Here is an 18,542-nt window from a genome sequence, read left to right on the forward strand (position 1 = left end):
CCACACACGACCCATGACCACACTTCATTTATGTATTACTTTTACTGTGCGGTCTCTTTTCTGCTTCTAAAAAGACTCCCACTTGATCTTTAGATTTATCCTTCTTTCGCTCTCTCCTACACTCTATCTGTCCTAATGAGTTTCTAGCCCTTGATTAATTTACCATCAGCAAGTGTGACCACTTCTATGACAACAGATGTTTTGGCAGTTTGATGGTTTGGAGCATTCAGATCTATGTTTACACAATGTCAGAGGAAAGACATCAGAATTCATCTCAGAGTGTCAATATTTGCAAGTAGCTTCGGACTGAGGCTCCTTTGGCCCCCCAGAGAACTTCTGGGGCTTATTATTGCAACGGAGCCTGGGTCCACTGGATGATCCTTTGGTGATGCAACCCATCAATATCATTTTGAAAAGACATATTGGGGTTATTTATCATTGGGCAGCTCCTTGGGACAGTTCTATGTCTATTTTTGGAGCCAATCTGTCCATCAGATTCATTAAAGTGGCTTTGGCCCTTTATGGTCTACTTTCTGCATGAGATTTCTTTTTCCAAAAAGTCTAGAAATACATAAAAAGACCCAGCACAAACACCAGCTGGGCACTGGAGTAACTGAGACTTTTTATGGGACTTTTTGCAAAAGTCCCAAGTCATGAATCTGGCTTTGCATGGCATTGCCACTTTTTTTTAGACTTTTATTACACCAAAAAAGCTCAGGAAAACCAATAATAAATAACCCCCATCACGCCTATCATTTTTCAGTGAGAAAGATTATTCACAGGTGAAAAACATTCAAGACATAGGAGAAACTTCAAGGGAGTAGCTGTCCCAGCAAATTTACATCCCTAAGGCCAGAATGTAGAAAGCTCAGATAATAAAGTAGCTGAATCACAAGCCTCAGTGAAAATGTTAAATGTTCAAGTTCATGACAGTAAAAGTTTAATTGTAAAATCCTATTTATTAAATTGGGGAACCAATTAACCTTTTCAATAGCAGACAAAATCAGGTAGGATAACCCATACTGCCCTCATGTATGTCAAATGTTCCGAATATAGCCTATAGAGATGTCTAGTGTAAAGATCAGGAGTAGACACTGTTTAAATGTTCTACTGCTGCTTTACCTTTGTAGATGGATTGCAACCAGTGGACATGCTGGAACTTTTGGTTCATCAAACTAGAGAGTTCGAGTTACCCTAAGAACAATCTACTGTAATGTGCAAAGGAAACGTCCCCAGGGAGGCAAATAATGAATGTTACATTGGGAATAATTACTGTGCGCTGCTCTTTTTAGCGGAGTAATATAGTTGTCAGTAATTACAGGATTCAGAGCTGGCGCGCTGACAATGACTTGTACACGTGTTTGTTTAGGTCAGAAATTAGCACTTGTCATTCCGGCCGGGCGGCATGGAGATTCTCTGTGCCACATTAGCTCCTTAATTTAAAGATTTCTTGGGTGATAGATGATCCTATATAAGACAGCTTCCAAGACAGGCATCGACTGACAGCGCGCGCCACGGAAAACACTCGTCCTAATTAGACTTTGACTGACAATTTTTATGTAATACTTGCCATTAGCGTAACTGTTGACTTTAAGATAAATAGTCATTTCCCTATTAATATTAAAGAGGAACAGCAGCGCGCCATCCTGACATGAAAGATCCGCTGATTGCAGGCGGCTACACGTAATAATTATTTACTTAGATATCCACGATTCACATTCTGGGGACAGCAAGTGATTAGACGCTTCACTATTTCTGGCAGCTTCATGTAACTCCCTGGTTTCTGGCGTTTGTTAGTTAAGTCACCTTTACCTCTAGAAAAGTCTGAGGTAAAACTGTTCTAGTTGCCTCTGGAAACCAATCAGAGCTCAGCTTCAGTTTAACAAACAGCTGTGGGAAATTGAAAGCTGAGCTCTGATTGGTTGCCAGGGGCAACTAGAGCAGTTCTGCTCTCAGACACCACTGATAAATTTTCCTCCTACGTATGACGAGAGGGACAGGGCCTAACTTGATTTGTAGAAAACCCCTTTAAAATACTGCTATTTTACTCGCGTTAGGATATATTCACATTTATCTCCGTCAGCTTCATAGAAATGAATGGAGCAGACTGGACATGCGCAGCTGTCTGCTCCGCTCATCTCATAGAGCGAAGAGGGGTCTGATGGAGGTACCTCAGACCCCCTTTTTTCTTGATCTGTAGAGGATCTCATCCTGTGCAAAAACCCTTAAAGAGCATGGTTGAGACAGTATAACAGCCCATGAAGCTGCAGCATGAAGGGGCTCTGGTATTGCTCCTAGACATGCAGATGCAACTATATCATCTTCTGGTGCATCAGTACTCTTATTAACTGCCCCACCACACAGAATACTTCTTATTAATGACATTTTTTATATTAATCTCAAAAAGGTTTACCATTTTTTAAAAACTATTTCAAGATCTTAAGTACCAAGCTTGTGATTGCATGTGTAGCCATTTCCTGTTCCTGACTTTATCCTTAAAAATTCTCTAAAACAATGCGCCTCTAAATGCAGACTAAGTGAGGACTGGACACTGGGGAGGTGTCATTACACTGGTGTCCCTGCACCCACTAAATGCAGAATGGTAACCTGGTGGGTCTGTAGTGCTTGAGAAGATACAAGATATATGGGCGGCACGGTGGCTGAGCAGGTAGCACTTCTGCCTTGCCCGGTTCGGGGCTCCTGTGTTCAAATCCCAGTCAACATCTGCAAAGAGTTTGTATGTTCTCTCCGTGTTTGTGTGGGTTTCCTCCGGTTTTCTGTCACACTCCAAAACATACTGGTAGGTTGATTAGATTGTGAGCCCCATGGGGACAGGGACCGATTTGACAAGCTTTGTGCAGCGCTGTGTAATCTGTGTGCGCTATATAAATAAAGACAACACATAGCAGTTACTAGAGAGTTGGTTTACAATTTTAAGAAAAAGTAATTTTATTGTAAGTTTTGTGTTACATTTAGGACATCATATTCTGACACATTGCAAAGTCCACCTCAACAAAGGTCTAGAAGAAAGTCTAAGATGTTTAAAACACAAACAAAAATATATAGTCTTCCATAAGTAAAAGCTTGGACTTATCATGCCCCAACACGAGTAGCCATGTTTCCTCAGACTGGCACAGGTTTCCCCAACCATTGGCACGTAAATCTACTTCAGCTCGTATGCTACAGAACGCACTGTACATTACTGGACTGGAGTGAGTGCCTAATGCAATGCTCTGCAGAGGCCCGAAACATAGCAATATTAGCCTGGCATATACACCAAGGCACGTCATCTTACACGCCATGTACAATATGCAGGTGAGAAACAGCGTTTAGCAGAATTATCTCCCTTGTGGATTTACTCAATGTATATACATAGGCTGAAGATCAGAGGTGCTGCCAGCGTCCCTGGTCATGTGATGTCACACAGCCGATTACTCTCCGTGCACCTGTGTGACATCCAGGGTCCGTTTCTATTATCCCCTGGAAGTAAACGGTGACACTTCCTATAGAATGACAGCAAGCAGAGATCTTGATGAGCTAAAAAACATCTGAAGAACGAACAGATCCTTATATACCAACCATACACCTATGCGTCTCAGTACAGCCTCATGCACACAAATCTTGTTTTGGGGCATGTACCAGGAGTCATTTCAACCCCCCCCCCCCCCCCCCCCCCCCCCCCTCCTATGTATTACTAGGGGCTCGTACTCACTGCTATGGCTTCAATGGCCCCTGTGTATGAGCCGACTACCTGGGCCACAAAACGAGGCTGAGGTCCTATTCCTGCCCGTTATTGCATGCGAGAGCGCACCAGAAGCTTAGGTCTAACAATGCACAGGTCGCCTACGGATGGAAGTGTCGCTTTTAGACTGGCAGAAGTTTATTTTCAGCAGCAACAATGGATTGGGCCTTTCCATCCTCCCTCCAATACAATCCTCCACAGACAGGTCACAGGTTGGTGATTGGCTGTTGGTTGAGACAACTCTCCTCTCAAATGTAAGTGATCAGTTACTACATGGATCTAAACCACAAGATGTGATTGGAGACTTGGGTTGTAAAAAAGCATTTTACCTCCAGGAGATCTTTATTACATCACATGTTCAAGACAGACCCTCAATGGTTTCTACCTGGGCCACGACCAATAATGGTACCTTAGACTTTGAGAGGAGCTCTTTAGGTTCATGATGGGTTTTATTCTTTCAATGTTCTCCTTCCACTGTGTGTAGGACATAACTACCCCTCACATGGGATCTGTTTGGAGGGAGCCAATCCACCTTACATTCAATCTTAGGTCAGCTGAGAGTGAAGAGAGACCCTTCTGATGGTGGCTTATCTTCAGGAGGAACAAAAGGCCCAGGAATGGTCATTAAACACAACCCATCCCTCAATCTCCTGACGCAGGACAGTCCGGATGTGACATACACATTAGATAGTTCAGTGGCCCATTGATATGGACGATTCTGTGACGTGTATGGGAGACTGAGTCAATAACTTGGTGGCAAGTCTGATGCATCACATCCACAAACATCTTTACCCCGAAATTCTCACAAGGTTACAGTGAAAGAAATCTTTATTGCAAACACAGAGCACAATAATAAGGCAAAAGAAAGGATTTCCAGTAGCAGTAAACCATGATCATGCCAGGATTAAAGAGATAACATATTCCGCATTATAAAAATATCCCAATGTATTTACAAACATGACCTACGCAAACTAAATTCACGACGCCAAAGAAAATAGAGAGGGTGGAGGTTAAAATACTGAATATACCATTTCCAGTCCTGCCATGTACCTCATCTGTAGACGCTACAGCCAACCCCACCGTAATTGGGTCATCCCCAGAACCTGGAATGTATCGTACATTAAAGTGCACAAGTAGCCTTCATCTAGTGGAGGCAACCAACATGCATGAGGGAAGAGGCCTGTCCATTTCTCTTTGTATCTTCTAGTAAATCCAGGTAGGAAAGTCATGTTCTACTACATTTGCCTAAAATAAGATCAATACAAACACATAAATAGATTATACAAGATAACATAAGACTACAGCACCACACCTACCCATGGGTCACACCTGCTATTACAGATCAGGTGCACTGAAGAGCTGCAGTCCTAGACATGACCTGTGGACAGGCGCGGCGCTGTTCCTGGTAGTAAGCAGCCATCTCAGTCTAAGATGGAGTGATCCATTAATCCACATACAATAAACAGAATTTATTGATTTACAGGATTTCAAACCAAAGGCTGATTTTTTTTTTAGAGCAAAATGACAAAATCTTTGCAATTTTTTTATATTAGTTATTGATATAACAAGGTGAATATTGGGTCTTGTTAACTTGTGGACCATCAGCTCACAGCATCTAATCACAGAGGAGCTCTCATTTTTACAGAACACTTTAGCAAATGAAAGCTGAGCCCTGATTGGTTGCTGTGGGCACAATATGAAAGAAATGCATCAGAACAGGGTGAGGGCATGTTAGGAGGTTGGGGGGACAGGATATTAGGTAATTTACCAATATACATCTATTAAAAGTTCTTCTCCGCTTTCTTGATATGTAAAGTGAAATCTTCGGTCTTTAACCTCATCAGCCAGACATTCCTGACCACAGAATGGCTGGAGATGGAGGGTCATGTGATGTCATGTGGGTCTAACTGTCCACGAGCAATCGCCCTATTATAGTATTCATGAATATAATATCAAGGTCCTGGCAGGCCAATTGCCCAGATCACATGATCCTCCATCTGCGGCTATTTTATGGTCAGGAATCTCTGGCTGATGAGGTAAAAGACAGGAGGCTTCACTTTACATATGAAGAAAGCAAATGTAAGCGTTTAGGACTCAATGCATCTGTGTTTTGGAGTAGCAGCAGCCTCAGTACTCTTAAGAAACTTGTTAATAATCCGTCAGTGGGGCTGTTACAATTTAAGGGGCTGTTACTCAGTTACACAGTTTTAATATGTCAGACGGGGAATCTATTACTAGATGTAGATTGGTAAATTACATCATATCCTGCCCCCCCCCCCCCACATCACAAAAAACACAAAGGTAAAGTGGCCAACCCCTTTAAAGCTTAGTTAAAATGCAGTTTGCAGAGTCATAATGCTAGTAAACATGATCCCAGTGGCACTGACCCATCATGGTAGGAGAAGGTGCTCAGTCACAGGCTTTAAAATAAGGGGGACTGCAAATCGCTTTACTGCAGCTGCAAAACTGAAGTCTCCTTTTCCATATTATACACAGGCCGTCTAGAAGCAGCACACGACACCAGCGAGATCACCCCAATAATAAACCGAGAACAAGTCACTTCAGTCACGACAAGATGTGCAAAATGAGAACAGTGCAAGAAAGTCTAAAGGATCCTGTAATGAAAAGCTAGTATACTCCATGACACACGGGTTACCCTCTCCAGTAACCCATCAGCTGTAATAGTATTCTGGGATCACTAGTCCAACTACATCTGGCAGCATGACATCAGGCGTATGCGCTGTACATGAGGAACAGGACACATACATTATGTGTATTTTTCCTATCCACCAATATTGTGCATTAAAAACGCCTTCCTTCCCATTTATTTTTGTAGCACATTACATAAGGATCTCCTCTTGAGGGACCTTGTTCACCAGTGATTCACCTTTGGCAATTTGTATAATGGGCCCCAAAAACCACCCAAAAAAATCGATTATCTCATTCATTGATGATACAATAAGTTCATCAATGCTGAACCCAATGTATCCGTACAAGGGATACAGCGAGTGTGTTCAATGTCTAATAAACGCTTAAAGGGATTTTCTGTAAATTTATATACACACCCCTTACCATGCTCCAGCTTTGCGGTTCTCATTTGGTTGGCTGACCCTATTGACTGACACCACCAGAGCCCACCAAGGCAAGGGGTGTATCACTGAACAGCCCGAGTCCAGGGGGGAGGGGGGTGGGGTGGTGGCATATATTCTCAGAAAACTCCTTAACAACTTTCTTGGTTTTCGACAAATTGGAATTGGGCATATTCATTAGTTACGTGTTGGGATGCGATAGCTGCGGTCTGCTTATACAGCAGTGACATCGTGTTGATGGCCAGTGATGGCAATGGCAGCCATGGAGCATCTTTACAGATACAGAAGTCTGTCTTCTCTCCTGACATATAGATTATTATATTCCTAGTATAACGGTTCTCAAGCCTCTTTCCTCATAACTCTGTGCCGGGTCTGCTAGGCCTGCGTATACACGTTGCGCTTGAACTGCATTTTGAATAGTAATTCAAGCGCATTGGGGAAGAGCAACTAGATGGGTCTAGACCTAAACATTTGAGTTCAGGAACTTGCAACATGTTTTGGTGCTTAATAAAGGTAAAACTTGTGTTGCTAGTTCCCAAATGTAAGCGTTTAGGACTTAATCTGTGTCTTGGTGTAGCCGCAGCCTCAGTCGTCCCCTTAGAAGCATGTTAATAATCCGTCAGTGGGGCTGTTACAATTTAAGGGGCTGTTACTCAGTTACACAGTTTTAATATGTCAGACGGGGAATGGTAACACCCAGTTGTCAGTTTTCGCTCATACATTTCCTAGAGCATAGCGTCTTTCAGAGATACGAGACAAGGAGATCCCCACTGGATACAAGTATAACACAAGCCGACAGATCTACAAGCTACTTAACCAGTTCATCATCTCAATTATTACAACAGGCTCCCGAGATAGGGATTACAATCCAGCACGGGCAGCGCTGATGGGAACATTATAACATGCACAATCACATTACATCTACAATATTCTCTGGTTTCCTTCATTAAAAAATATATTGGTGTAGAGAGAGAGCAAAAACAGCAGCGCCTCCGAGCGTTCCGTATTGCCGGATTTCACCTCCCTTGGCAAGGGACCACCGCAGATCTGTGAATCCTAGCTACGCAAAAAAAAAACATTTTAAAATACTACGAAAACATTTTAGTGTTGAGAATTCAGTTTTTTTTTTTAGTCAGGGGAACAAGACGACATTTAAACAACCACAATCAATAAACCTAGAAATCAAAAGTCCAAAAAAAAAAGCGGATAGATACAGTATGAATACAATTTCCAAAATCTTTCTCTTTGAAGTGAACATTGAAACTCTGGAGGAGAGGGCGGGGCATTGGTAAAAGTACATGTAAATAGCCTATGAACAGGTTAAGTAGCCACAGCAGGCTCCTCGGATGGACAAAAAAAAAAACAAAACAAAAATAAAATAAAAAAGGGGGACAGGTTCAACAACAGCTTCCACCGGCTTGTCCTGCGTTGTGCGGTCCGGTAGGTCCTGGCATGGGGTTTTGTGGTCCAATTTTAATGCCGTTTGCCTGCATTAAAAAAAAAAAAAAAAGTTTAAAGTTTTGTGCATATTATTTTTATATACAGTATGATAGTGTACATATACAATGTTTATGGTGTGTCTTTGCGTGGTTACCAGGTTTGGCTGGTTTGAATCTGTGTCACAGCTGCTTACACTTCCAGAATTGAAGAAAAACAGATTCAAACCAGTCAAAACGCATGGTAAAAATCCAAAAACATGTGTGCTTTTGGTGCCCCCAGAAGTGGGCAGAGTATATAAGAGGTAAGCAGTGCTGGGCTCGTCACGTGGATGAGCTGCCGGAGATCAGACTACAGAGCTCTGCTATACCACTACAACCCACTAAATCACTCCCTGTACAACTCTTGATCCACGACTAAACTTTTCCTAAAACTTTCCCCGACACAAGACTCGTAAATGGGGAGAAAGCTCGCAGTCTTCCGGCGTGCATTCTCCATGTTGAATCAGCTGTGTATATACATACAAGTGTTCAGAGTCATCAATAATTTCCATGATCCCAAAGCCATGGCAGCTCGCCAGCAACCCACACATGGAGCGGCTCCCTTCATTCATCACCATCACACTCCAATCTGGGCGCTCACTACCTCAAGTGGGCTTCTCTGCAGAATACAGCACTTTGGGTGGGGGAGGGCTGATACAGAAGCTCGGAGAAATTAAGCTCTTAAGGAAACTTTGCGTCACGCTAAATCTCAGATTTATAGGCTTTGGCAGTCGTTCTGCAACTGTAGTAGCCTTGGGGTTTCTGGCAATGTCTGGCTATTGACAGCAGCTGAAGTGGTTGCAGGCCTTCCTTTGACTCGGTTTTAATAAAAAGCATGCCCTATGGCTGGTTGGTTTTGCCCCCTCTTGGCTGGTAGCAAGTTGTGGAGGACTCGGCAGACTTGGCGCTGCGCCAGGTAAGTAGCACAGACGGCGGCGGCTCCCGCAGCAGATTGCTATCGCAGCTCCATAAAGACACACTGAAGCAAGTCAGGTGCTGGATTAAGCTACACATGAGGAAGCAACTTCTACAACAAAATGAACCCCCCTGACCTGCCCAACTTTCCTACAGCTTTTTATATTCGCGTTGCTGGCTGAGAATAATGCAAGATCTCCCCTCCCCCGTGTGTCATATCCACTCTCACTCACAAAGACAAAGAGAATGAGATAATAGCCCAGAGACAGGGAGGGAGAGCTAACGGCAGTACAAAGACACTGGGTGGGGGTGCTGGAGGATGCCGGCAAGTGGGGCACTGGATGGGATCCCCCCAGAGGACATGTATACATTGCAGAGATCAAGCCACCTAAATCCCAAGTCAAGGTCCCATAATAGGAACATATCAGGCCAGCAGCTATTCCATGTGGCTAATCCAGGAACAGGAACGCTCGGTTTAGCAGAGCATGCATCTCCAGAGACATCCATCAGCCACGGGTAATAGAATTGGGCATGTTGGACTCTTCTCAGCTGCAACACTGTGACTGTTGGGTTTGGCAGACATTAATCCATTGTATGAAGCTATCCAAAAATGTGCAAAGAGATAGGGGGTAGGAGGGTCTTCAAATACATGACAACTGTGAGGGTGTAGGAGGAAATGATCCTTCCCCCACATCTATAACCTATTCCTACTGCTTTGTACCAGCACCAGGTTCTGTGTGATCCAATGCCCCGGTACATCCCCTGCACACTTCTGAGCTCATCCATCTATAGATCCGTGTTCACACAATGCACCCCTGTTAGGATAAGCACATGTTGCTATTCACTATAGGTCTACAGCGATATGTTTACAGGGAGGAACAACTCCAGATGCGCGTTAGGCTGCATTAGAAATGTAATGCAGGTAGGTGGTGATCAGCCTGGTCACGTGTATTTCCATTAAAACGCATAGGATTGGAAACCAGCACCCAGTGTTAGCACCGGGTGCTACTTACCAATTACATGCAATTCAATGGGAAGGTATATGCTACTGGGCCGATCCACGCCAACTTGCATTTGTAAATGTAACATGTGAATGCAGCGTGAAATGGTTTTCCTCTAGCTGAATCCTAATGTCACGTGTGAACACGGCCACACACGCCGGCTCTGGCCTCCCCGTCACTGAGGGCAGAGAAAGGAACAAGGAAATGTAAGGGAGGGGGAAGCCAAGGTGAGATAATAAAGATGGCCAGCGAGAAGGACATGGAAAGTGCAGGAGGAGAGGAAGGGGGAGGGGGCGGCTCAGAAAATAAAATAAACAGATGACAGGATATTACAGGCTCCGTGTGTCTCCATGTGGAGAGGATATTCCTGCAGCTAACCTGATAATCGCTGTAAGGGCTCCAGCCCGGACAGTAATCTGATGCTATCGCTGTACATGGAAGACATCAGAAGTAGCGCACAATAGAGACCCATACTGCGCCACTATGTAAAAGGGATTGCTACAAGCTGACCTTAAAGGGGTAGTCCGGGGTTCATCAATAAAACACTGTATAACTATAAGCAGGAGCTAACCACGATGATGGTGCCTGGCGAATGCTAGTATTAGGCATTACAACAACTAGTACTGACAGCCCTAACTAATAGTTAATCCCAGACAATCCCTTTAAATACAAGTATTTCTGACAGCAGCATTTGTCCTGCAGGTTCCCTACAGATCCCATAACATAGGCATTATAGTGTATGGACCTATAGGATGTTACTCCACCAATACCATCCATGTGTGGTAATGTCTTACTTGATCACAAGACAACTAATGTGCAAATGTAAATCATGGATCTTTATCAATAATCCTACCATGACAGTGATACAATGTTACATGGCTCATTAGGCACCAATAACACTGATGGCCAGGGGGTGGGAGCTTCTTCCCTCCATGATGTGATTGTATAGGAGGTTACCTCCAGAGGTGTATACTATATACTAAAGCCTCTACAGCAGGATACACCGGAGATCACCGTTCTTACCGTCTCTACACATAATCATCATATTCACAGCAAATGCAGAATGAATAGCATAGAGACTGATTCACAAAAGAAACTTCTAGGATCTGTCTGGAAACTTTTGGGGGATATGGATGTGAACAGACAGCAGAGTGTTAATAATCCACAAGCAGCAGTCAATCTAATCTTTAAAAACCCGCACAACAAAAGAGAACGAGTGGTGTGGCTGTCCGCGCGGGGCCAGGTGGCGACCCTCCGAATATCCGAGCCTCACCAACAACTAGTGCTTGTAATGCAAGTCCTCCATTTACTCCCAGGCCACATGTAGTGTAAGCAGCTGCTGGAGCCTTCCCACAATGCCCTGCCAACGTCTGTAACCCCTGACCCCACACAAGCACAGGCTCCAAGAGCGAGGCCAGGGCACCTCCTGGTGGCTAGTCACAGGTAAGGGACGGATTGTGTTACAACAGAAACTCTACAAAGTTTAGGAAAACTACTTGTATGTGAAAGGTACCAGAAATGTATATAAAAAATCTATTTTATTTTACAAAATGAGGCACATCATTGTCCTGCTAGAATTTTAAACTAAGAAACCCCCTGAGAGATCCATAGCACTGCTCATCCTGAGCCTCCTGGTTACTGTACACTGACACTTATGCAGGGGGTGGTTTCCTGCCATCTGTAATGTCTGTAGGCCTAAACTCATATAATGCACTGATAATGATGAGGATAGAATACGATTTCCAACCACCAACATGTATTACCGTGTACTCGAGTATAAGAGGAAATTTTAAAACACACTAGAAAAACTGGGACAACCTATTGACTTGAGTATAAGCCAGGCTGCCCCACCCACCCCCCAGTATATAGCCAGCCGCCTGCCCCCCCCTAGTACATAGCCAGCCGCCTGCCGCCCCAGTATAAAAGCCAGCAGCCCTGTATGCCCAGCCTATATTAAAAAACACAAAAACACTGTACTCCATTTTCAGTTGCCACCCCTCAGGTCCTCTTTGGCCTTCTGAAGCTCCGGCTCTGTCTTCTGGTCCGCGTACGTTGCCATCACATATACCATGACGCCAGCTGCTTGCTTACATCATAGTGTGACATCATGGTGTGTGTGACACAGGGGGGACCTGAAGGCCGACCATGAGCTTGAGAAAATAGAAGAGGACCTGCGGGGGCCATCGTAAAGGCGAGCACAGAGGTTTTTTGTTTTTTTTTCACAGACTCAAGTATAAATATATAAAGTTTACGATTATTATCTGCATAATTTATTTATAAAGGTAAAGGTTTAGTTAGGATTGCTTTATTCAAGTCATCTGTTAAGGATAGTTACATCTCAGAGATTTCATCACTTATTGTGAGCCAAAACCAGGAGTAGTGGATCACATAAGCCGTATTTTTCGGACTATAAGGCGCACCATCAATAAATGCCTGCTAAAACGTCTAGGTTCATATATAAGGCGCACCGGACTATAAGGCGCACCTGATTATAAGGATTAGTGACCAGCAGGTGGCAGAACTGTGCACAGGTTAAGGCAGCTGTTGTCTTCAAGTATGGTTCATATACAAGGTGCACTGGACTATTCATATATAAGGGGCACCTTTGATTTCTGAGAAAATCAAAGGATTATTTTGTGCGCCTTATAGTCCGAAAAATACGGTACCCGTATTTTTTGGACTATAGTCGGGTGCGCCTTATATATGAACCGATATATACATAAGTGATTCGAGAGGTCCAGGCCCATGCCAGCAATATCCTGCACCAGCACACTACCCCACACCGGCTCCTGAAGTGCCCTGGGATCGCGATACCAACATCGTGTCCCCCCCCCCTTCGTGTATCGGAGCAGGGCAGAAGCACGGAGAGACCAGAGGCGCAGCCACCCCTACAGGGCTGGCAGTACCACCAGCGGGAGACTTGGCAGTGACAGGAGGCGGTAAATCTGAGGAGGGCAGCAGACTCTACTTATGTGGGTCCCCGCCACCGGAGACGACCCCTTAAGAGCAAATCGCTAGTGGGACCGGGAGACCACGTGGGGCGCGAATCACAGGCGCCATAGTGCGGACCATGTGGCTTCCTCATCGGAACCCAAGCAGCCACCAAGAAACCGCATTCGCCTTATAATCCAGTGCGCCTTATATATGAACCTAGAAGTCTTAGTGGCCTTTATCGATGGTGCGCCTTATAATCCGGTGTGCCTTATAGCCCAAAAAAAAAAGGTAAGTCTTTAAATTATACCTCATCTCTGTTCAGTCTCCATAACAAGTGTTTGTCTCATAAAGCAGAGTCTTCCAGAATATAGGACATCACAGTAATGGATAACAGGATAATGGCTTTACTGGGCCGAAATCCTCATGCCAGGCTCCTATTAGGTTACCCAAATAGCAAGCAAATAGTGGGGAAGGTAGAGACCTGCATATATGTTTCCGCTCTTCCTGCTCTTTAATGCAATTTACAGAAGAGAGTGGCTCTAGTTTGCTACCATGGTTTATGGTTTCACAAACACCTATATATATAGCGCTCGCCATCTACCTACAATCACATTAGATCATAGCACACAGTTTTATTGCAGAGATCAAAGTATAAAGCTGTAAGCAATCTGCACCCCCTAGTGGCAGCTGTAAGTAGACAGAATTTAATCATTTTATCACTAGGTTTTTTTTTAGTAAATTCCACCAAAAATGTAGTGTAAAGTGAAGCCATGTGCATGTACCAGACCATGAGGGTGATCAGGGATTGTGTCTTATCCTGTACACACACAAGAGCGCTCTGTTCACAAGACTCATCAATGAGTAGAGAACATCTCCCTCCACTGTCCCCTGGCAGCGCATGCCCAGGAGTAGTGATTATTTGGAGGATTTTCAATCTCCATTTACAGGCAAAATATTAAAGCTCGTCATACTAAGAAGCAAAGTACATGACATTTAATGGAAATTTCATCCACATGCTGCAGTATGAAAACATCATACATTGATCGCATGTAAAACAAGATATAGCACAAAATTACCTCATTATTAATGTCAAAGACGCCTTCTTGAATTTTTTCATAAATTTCTTTTGCTGTGTTGATGAAGGCCTGAAAGACAAAAATAAAATATATTGACAATTAGCCGGTAATAAATGCTCTCTGAAACTGTAGTTATCTTTTTCAGAAATAAAATATGGCGATGTCTTCTTAGCTCCTGCTCTATAACATGCGGCCTGCATATACGGTAGGATATTCTGTACAATCTGAGCAGCTCATGTTGCTCTATAACATGCCACCTGCATATAAGACACTATATCCAATCTACTGATCACCTCATGTGCCAAAGCCTGTGGAAAGGATACTATACTGAACTTTCTCAGTGTTTCCTGCTCTATAGCACACGACCTGCAGATAGGATGCTGTGTGCAATCTGATCCTGCTGTATAACATGATTCCTCCAGCTCAGCTGCTTCTGCTATATAACATGCCGTCTGCAGATAGGACTCTATGTACAATTCGCTCAGCTCCTCTTACTTTTATAACAGTGGTGGCAAACCTATGGCAAGGGAACCAGTGGTGGCACTCGGAGCCTCTGCTTTGGGCACCCAGGCCATCACCCCATCACGGAGCTCAAGAGACAGGACACAAGGCCTCTTCCTGGAGTCCTAAGTAGCCCAAGACTTTTCAATTGATGTTCTGAATTTATCTTTCTTCTTTCATCGTATTAGTGTCCTCAGGGCGATGACCTCCGGGGGGGCCGTCAATCTGATCCAAGATGGCACCGCCCACGCCGGCGGCATCGGACGGGTTAATAGCCGTGATGAGTGCAAGCAAGGTTATTAGCGGTGGGGGTTTGCTGCACTATGCAACAACCCCCACCTGTGTATGAAGAGGGCTCAGCATTTACATTCACGGCACAGAGCGTTAAGGGGTTAAAGGAAATCAGCCTGAGCTGGATGACACATGCACAGCAGCTGGGTGATGGTGCAGCGATTGGTTACTTCTGCCTGTCAGGGACAACACAGTGATGACCTATGCTCGGCTTATGCTTGGCAAGACAAGGCTGAAGCAGAGCATAATTAGGGTAAGAGGAGAACACCGGGCAGCAACAGGAGTGCCAGAACCTCATTATCATAATGTTTAATTTTTTTTTTCAATTAAACAAGACATGTATCTGCATCAGTGTAGCTACAGCATTCTCAAGGTACGTTTGGCTCTTAATGGATGAAAACAAATGGTAGTTTTCCTTTAAAACAAGTTGCTGCTTAAATCTCCTCGTTGGCACGTTATGGTTGGAGTTTGGGCACTGCTCTATGATATTCTGCCTTTAGATAATACACTATACAATATGCTCAGCTGCTTCTGCTCTATAACAAGCCGCCTGCAGATAAGACACTATACAATCTGCTCAGCCCTCCTCAAAATATAACATGCTGCCTGCAGATAGGTCACTATGCGCAATTGCACCTCCTGCTCTATTTTGCCTGAAGACAGGACAGCAAACTCAAATGTGATATGTTCCTTATATAAGCCCATGTTGTAAACACAAATACCATGATCTTGCTGCAAAAAGAAAAGGCATCACAACAAGAAGTAGCTGAGATTTTGCAGCCTGTGGGAAATCACATGCTCCGGCCGGGGAAAGCGTTAAATTGGGCACTGAAGCATCGATTCCACAGCCCGGAAATCTTCCCTAAGCTGTCAGGGAAGGCAGCTATATTAACCAATGGTGAAATTACAGAGCAGCTATGAAGTCACCGCAGTAACAGATAGCAGGCGCACACTTTTACGAGCTGCCTGCTGCCGAGCTAGAGCCATTAAATATTAATGGTGACCTTACTAACATTGGGCGGCAGACACTAGAGACGTTCCGCTTCAGCAGAGTGCACCGGGGGAAGATGACACTCGCCATGCTTTATGTGCTCTACGCTGCAGTCGCATTTGGCCAAAACATTTTTGCAGGGGAGGACAATGATTTTGCCAAGCACCTTCTCTGTTCCCACAAGATGCCTGTATGGGGATTCAGAAGATGAAGGCATTTGTGCCCTGCAGATAACATTCTTTTATCTGCAATTTGATACATTTACTGTAGTGCTGGTTACAGGAAACATTCTGCACCATTCCCCAGTAATGTATCTAGTGTAAGAGGTATAGGGACTAGTGGCCATTATATGCCACATACACCTTCATTACAAGTGAGGAAGCCTCTGCCCGAGACCTCTGGAGGGGGCATCAATGTGTCAGAGCCAAGAATTCTGGTCCTGCCCGATCAAACATTGGCAATTCGGGAAACTCCATCTACTATATACAGTTCCCGAGACCATAAACTAGAATTTTTGAAGGGAAGTCAAATTTGATAAGATCTGCTATAATATTTATGACTTGTCTGCACCCATGTTTTCTACCGATTAAAAATGACACCGAAAAGGTCTGGCAGATCCTTATCCGACCCCCAAAACTATCAAAGAAAATCCACCATGAAAAACCAGCATGATAAACCAGGACACTTACTCATCGATACAGACACCATGACTGTGGTCATCTTCTTATATTTGTTATCCATGGCCTCCTTGATCTAAAATCAGCTTTTCAAATTATGCTAACAAGCTAGAGGAGTTCTAGGGGTGCTACTAGAGACCCTCTGTGCTCTGGATTCAAAGGCTGGTACACAGTCTCCACTTTCCCTGTGCAACCCCCTCCCCCCACCACCGCCTGCCTGATCTAAAACCATGAGGGAATGAGGGATGATGCACAGTGTACATCCTGCAAAGCTACAGCATGGAGCATGGGCCCCAAGGCCCTTCTGAAGCAAGAGTCAAGTATGCAAGTTAAAGGGGTTGTACCAATCATCCTCTATCCTCAGGGGCTTCAATTCATCATGAGAACTCAGGAATGTTGGAAATTGCAGATCACAGCGCTCAGGTATCTCCAGCACTCCCATTGACTATGTCTGTCTCCCTACAAATATGGATAGGGGATAACTTAAAGTGGGTACAATCTGGATTTTAATGGCTAAGGTCTGTGGTAGACAGGTACCTATGACCTGGTATAGAAAATCTGCAGAGGAAGCAGGTTCCATCTCTTATTTTCCAGGTACATAATACAGGATGTCATGTAACCAGCCAGCAACATACATATTTCTATAAGATAAAGGAGCGATCCATGTAGTGATGGCACACCTAGAATACATCCTAGGAGGAATACAGAGCCCATGGATAGGACACCAGCATCACCCCCACCCTCCTATTGCTAATTCTGGTCAGAGAAGGGAGATGTAAATGATCGCTGACTGATAATACACAAATGCTGACAGACAATACGTGGCCGGCCGATCAATCAATCCATACATCAAGACAGATGCTTCTCAGATTCTTCAGAGGATTAGCCGTCTTGTGGTTTGGGCTCCCGTCTCTGAAGTTGGAGATGCCTCTTCAGCATAATCCCTCACCCACGGAGTCTGTGGAGTGCTCCGTACAGTTCTGACTCTTATTATCAACATATCCATAACTACCAGACTAAACAATAGAACGCAGGCAATTTTACTGCATTTCTGACCAGGGTGTTTGCCTCATCCTTTCCTTCAGGCTATATATACCTTCATGACAGCAGGATTATTCCCGTATGTGCGGGTCGTCATACAGCATCTGGTCTAGACACAAACAACCACATCCCCCCCCCTCCCCCAAGAGCAACATCCACGGGCCAAACTGCTACCACTGTCCAATGTCAGCTGGAGACAAGCAGAATGATGGCTCCAGCTCCATCCAGTTGTCTTCCGTCCGGACACAGATTACCGTGGAGGGGTAGACGTGGCTCATGTACCGTATATATACACTGTACTGCTCAGTTCTAATAGAACTTCTATAATAGAAGGATGAGTCTAATAATGGGATCACACTTGATAATACATTTGTTACTATTTTGCATCTTATTTATTTTTTTTGGGCGGAGGTGGCATTATGGTTAAATCTGGTATTTGCTGATACCAGGGCATAAGGTAGAAAATTAGATCTAATGATATAGTAATAATAATGCATTATATTATAGTATAACATATGTCCTTGGGGGAGTAAATCTGGGAGAGTCCCTTGTTGAGAAGGACCTGGGTGTCCTTGCAGATCATAGATTATATAACAGCAAGCAATGTCAAGCAGCTGCCTCTAAAGCCAGTAGGATCTTATGTATCAGAAGTGGTATGGACTCTCGTGATAGGGATGTAATATTACCACTGTACAAGGCACTGGTTCGGCCTCCCCTGGAATATGCCGTCCAGTTCTCGGCAACGGGTCTATAAAAAGGATGCCCTGGAGCTGGAGAGGGTTCAATGTAAAGCCACAAAAATGATA

The 18,542-nt window shown here is 44.2% G+C and overlaps 1 protein-coding gene across 1 annotated transcript in view; it reads right to left on the reverse strand.

The window, feature by feature from the left end:
- Positions 1 to 4,552: 4,552 nt before the first annotated feature.
- Positions 4,553 to 18,542, reverse strand: part of RAB2A (RAB2A, member RAS oncogene family) — a 47,817-nt gene continuing 33,827 nt past the window's right edge. Inside the window, exons 7-8 of the mRNA XM_072151841.1 lie at positions 14,236 to 14,304; positions 4,553 to 8,318 (exon numbers count right to left, since the gene is read on the reverse strand). Coding sequence (XP_072007942.1) covers positions 8,229 to 8,318; positions 14,236 to 14,304 — 159 coding nt within the window. The 3' untranslated portion in view covers positions 4,553 to 8,228. The remainder of the gene's footprint in view (positions 8,319 to 14,235; positions 14,305 to 18,542) is intronic.

This window comes from Engystomops pustulosus, chromosome 5, assembly GCF_040894005.1.
Source record: "Engystomops pustulosus chromosome 5, aEngPut4.maternal, whole genome shotgun sequence".
In the NCBI taxonomy this organism is placed as follows: domain Eukaryota; kingdom Metazoa; phylum Chordata; class Amphibia; order Anura; family Leptodactylidae; genus Engystomops; species Engystomops pustulosus.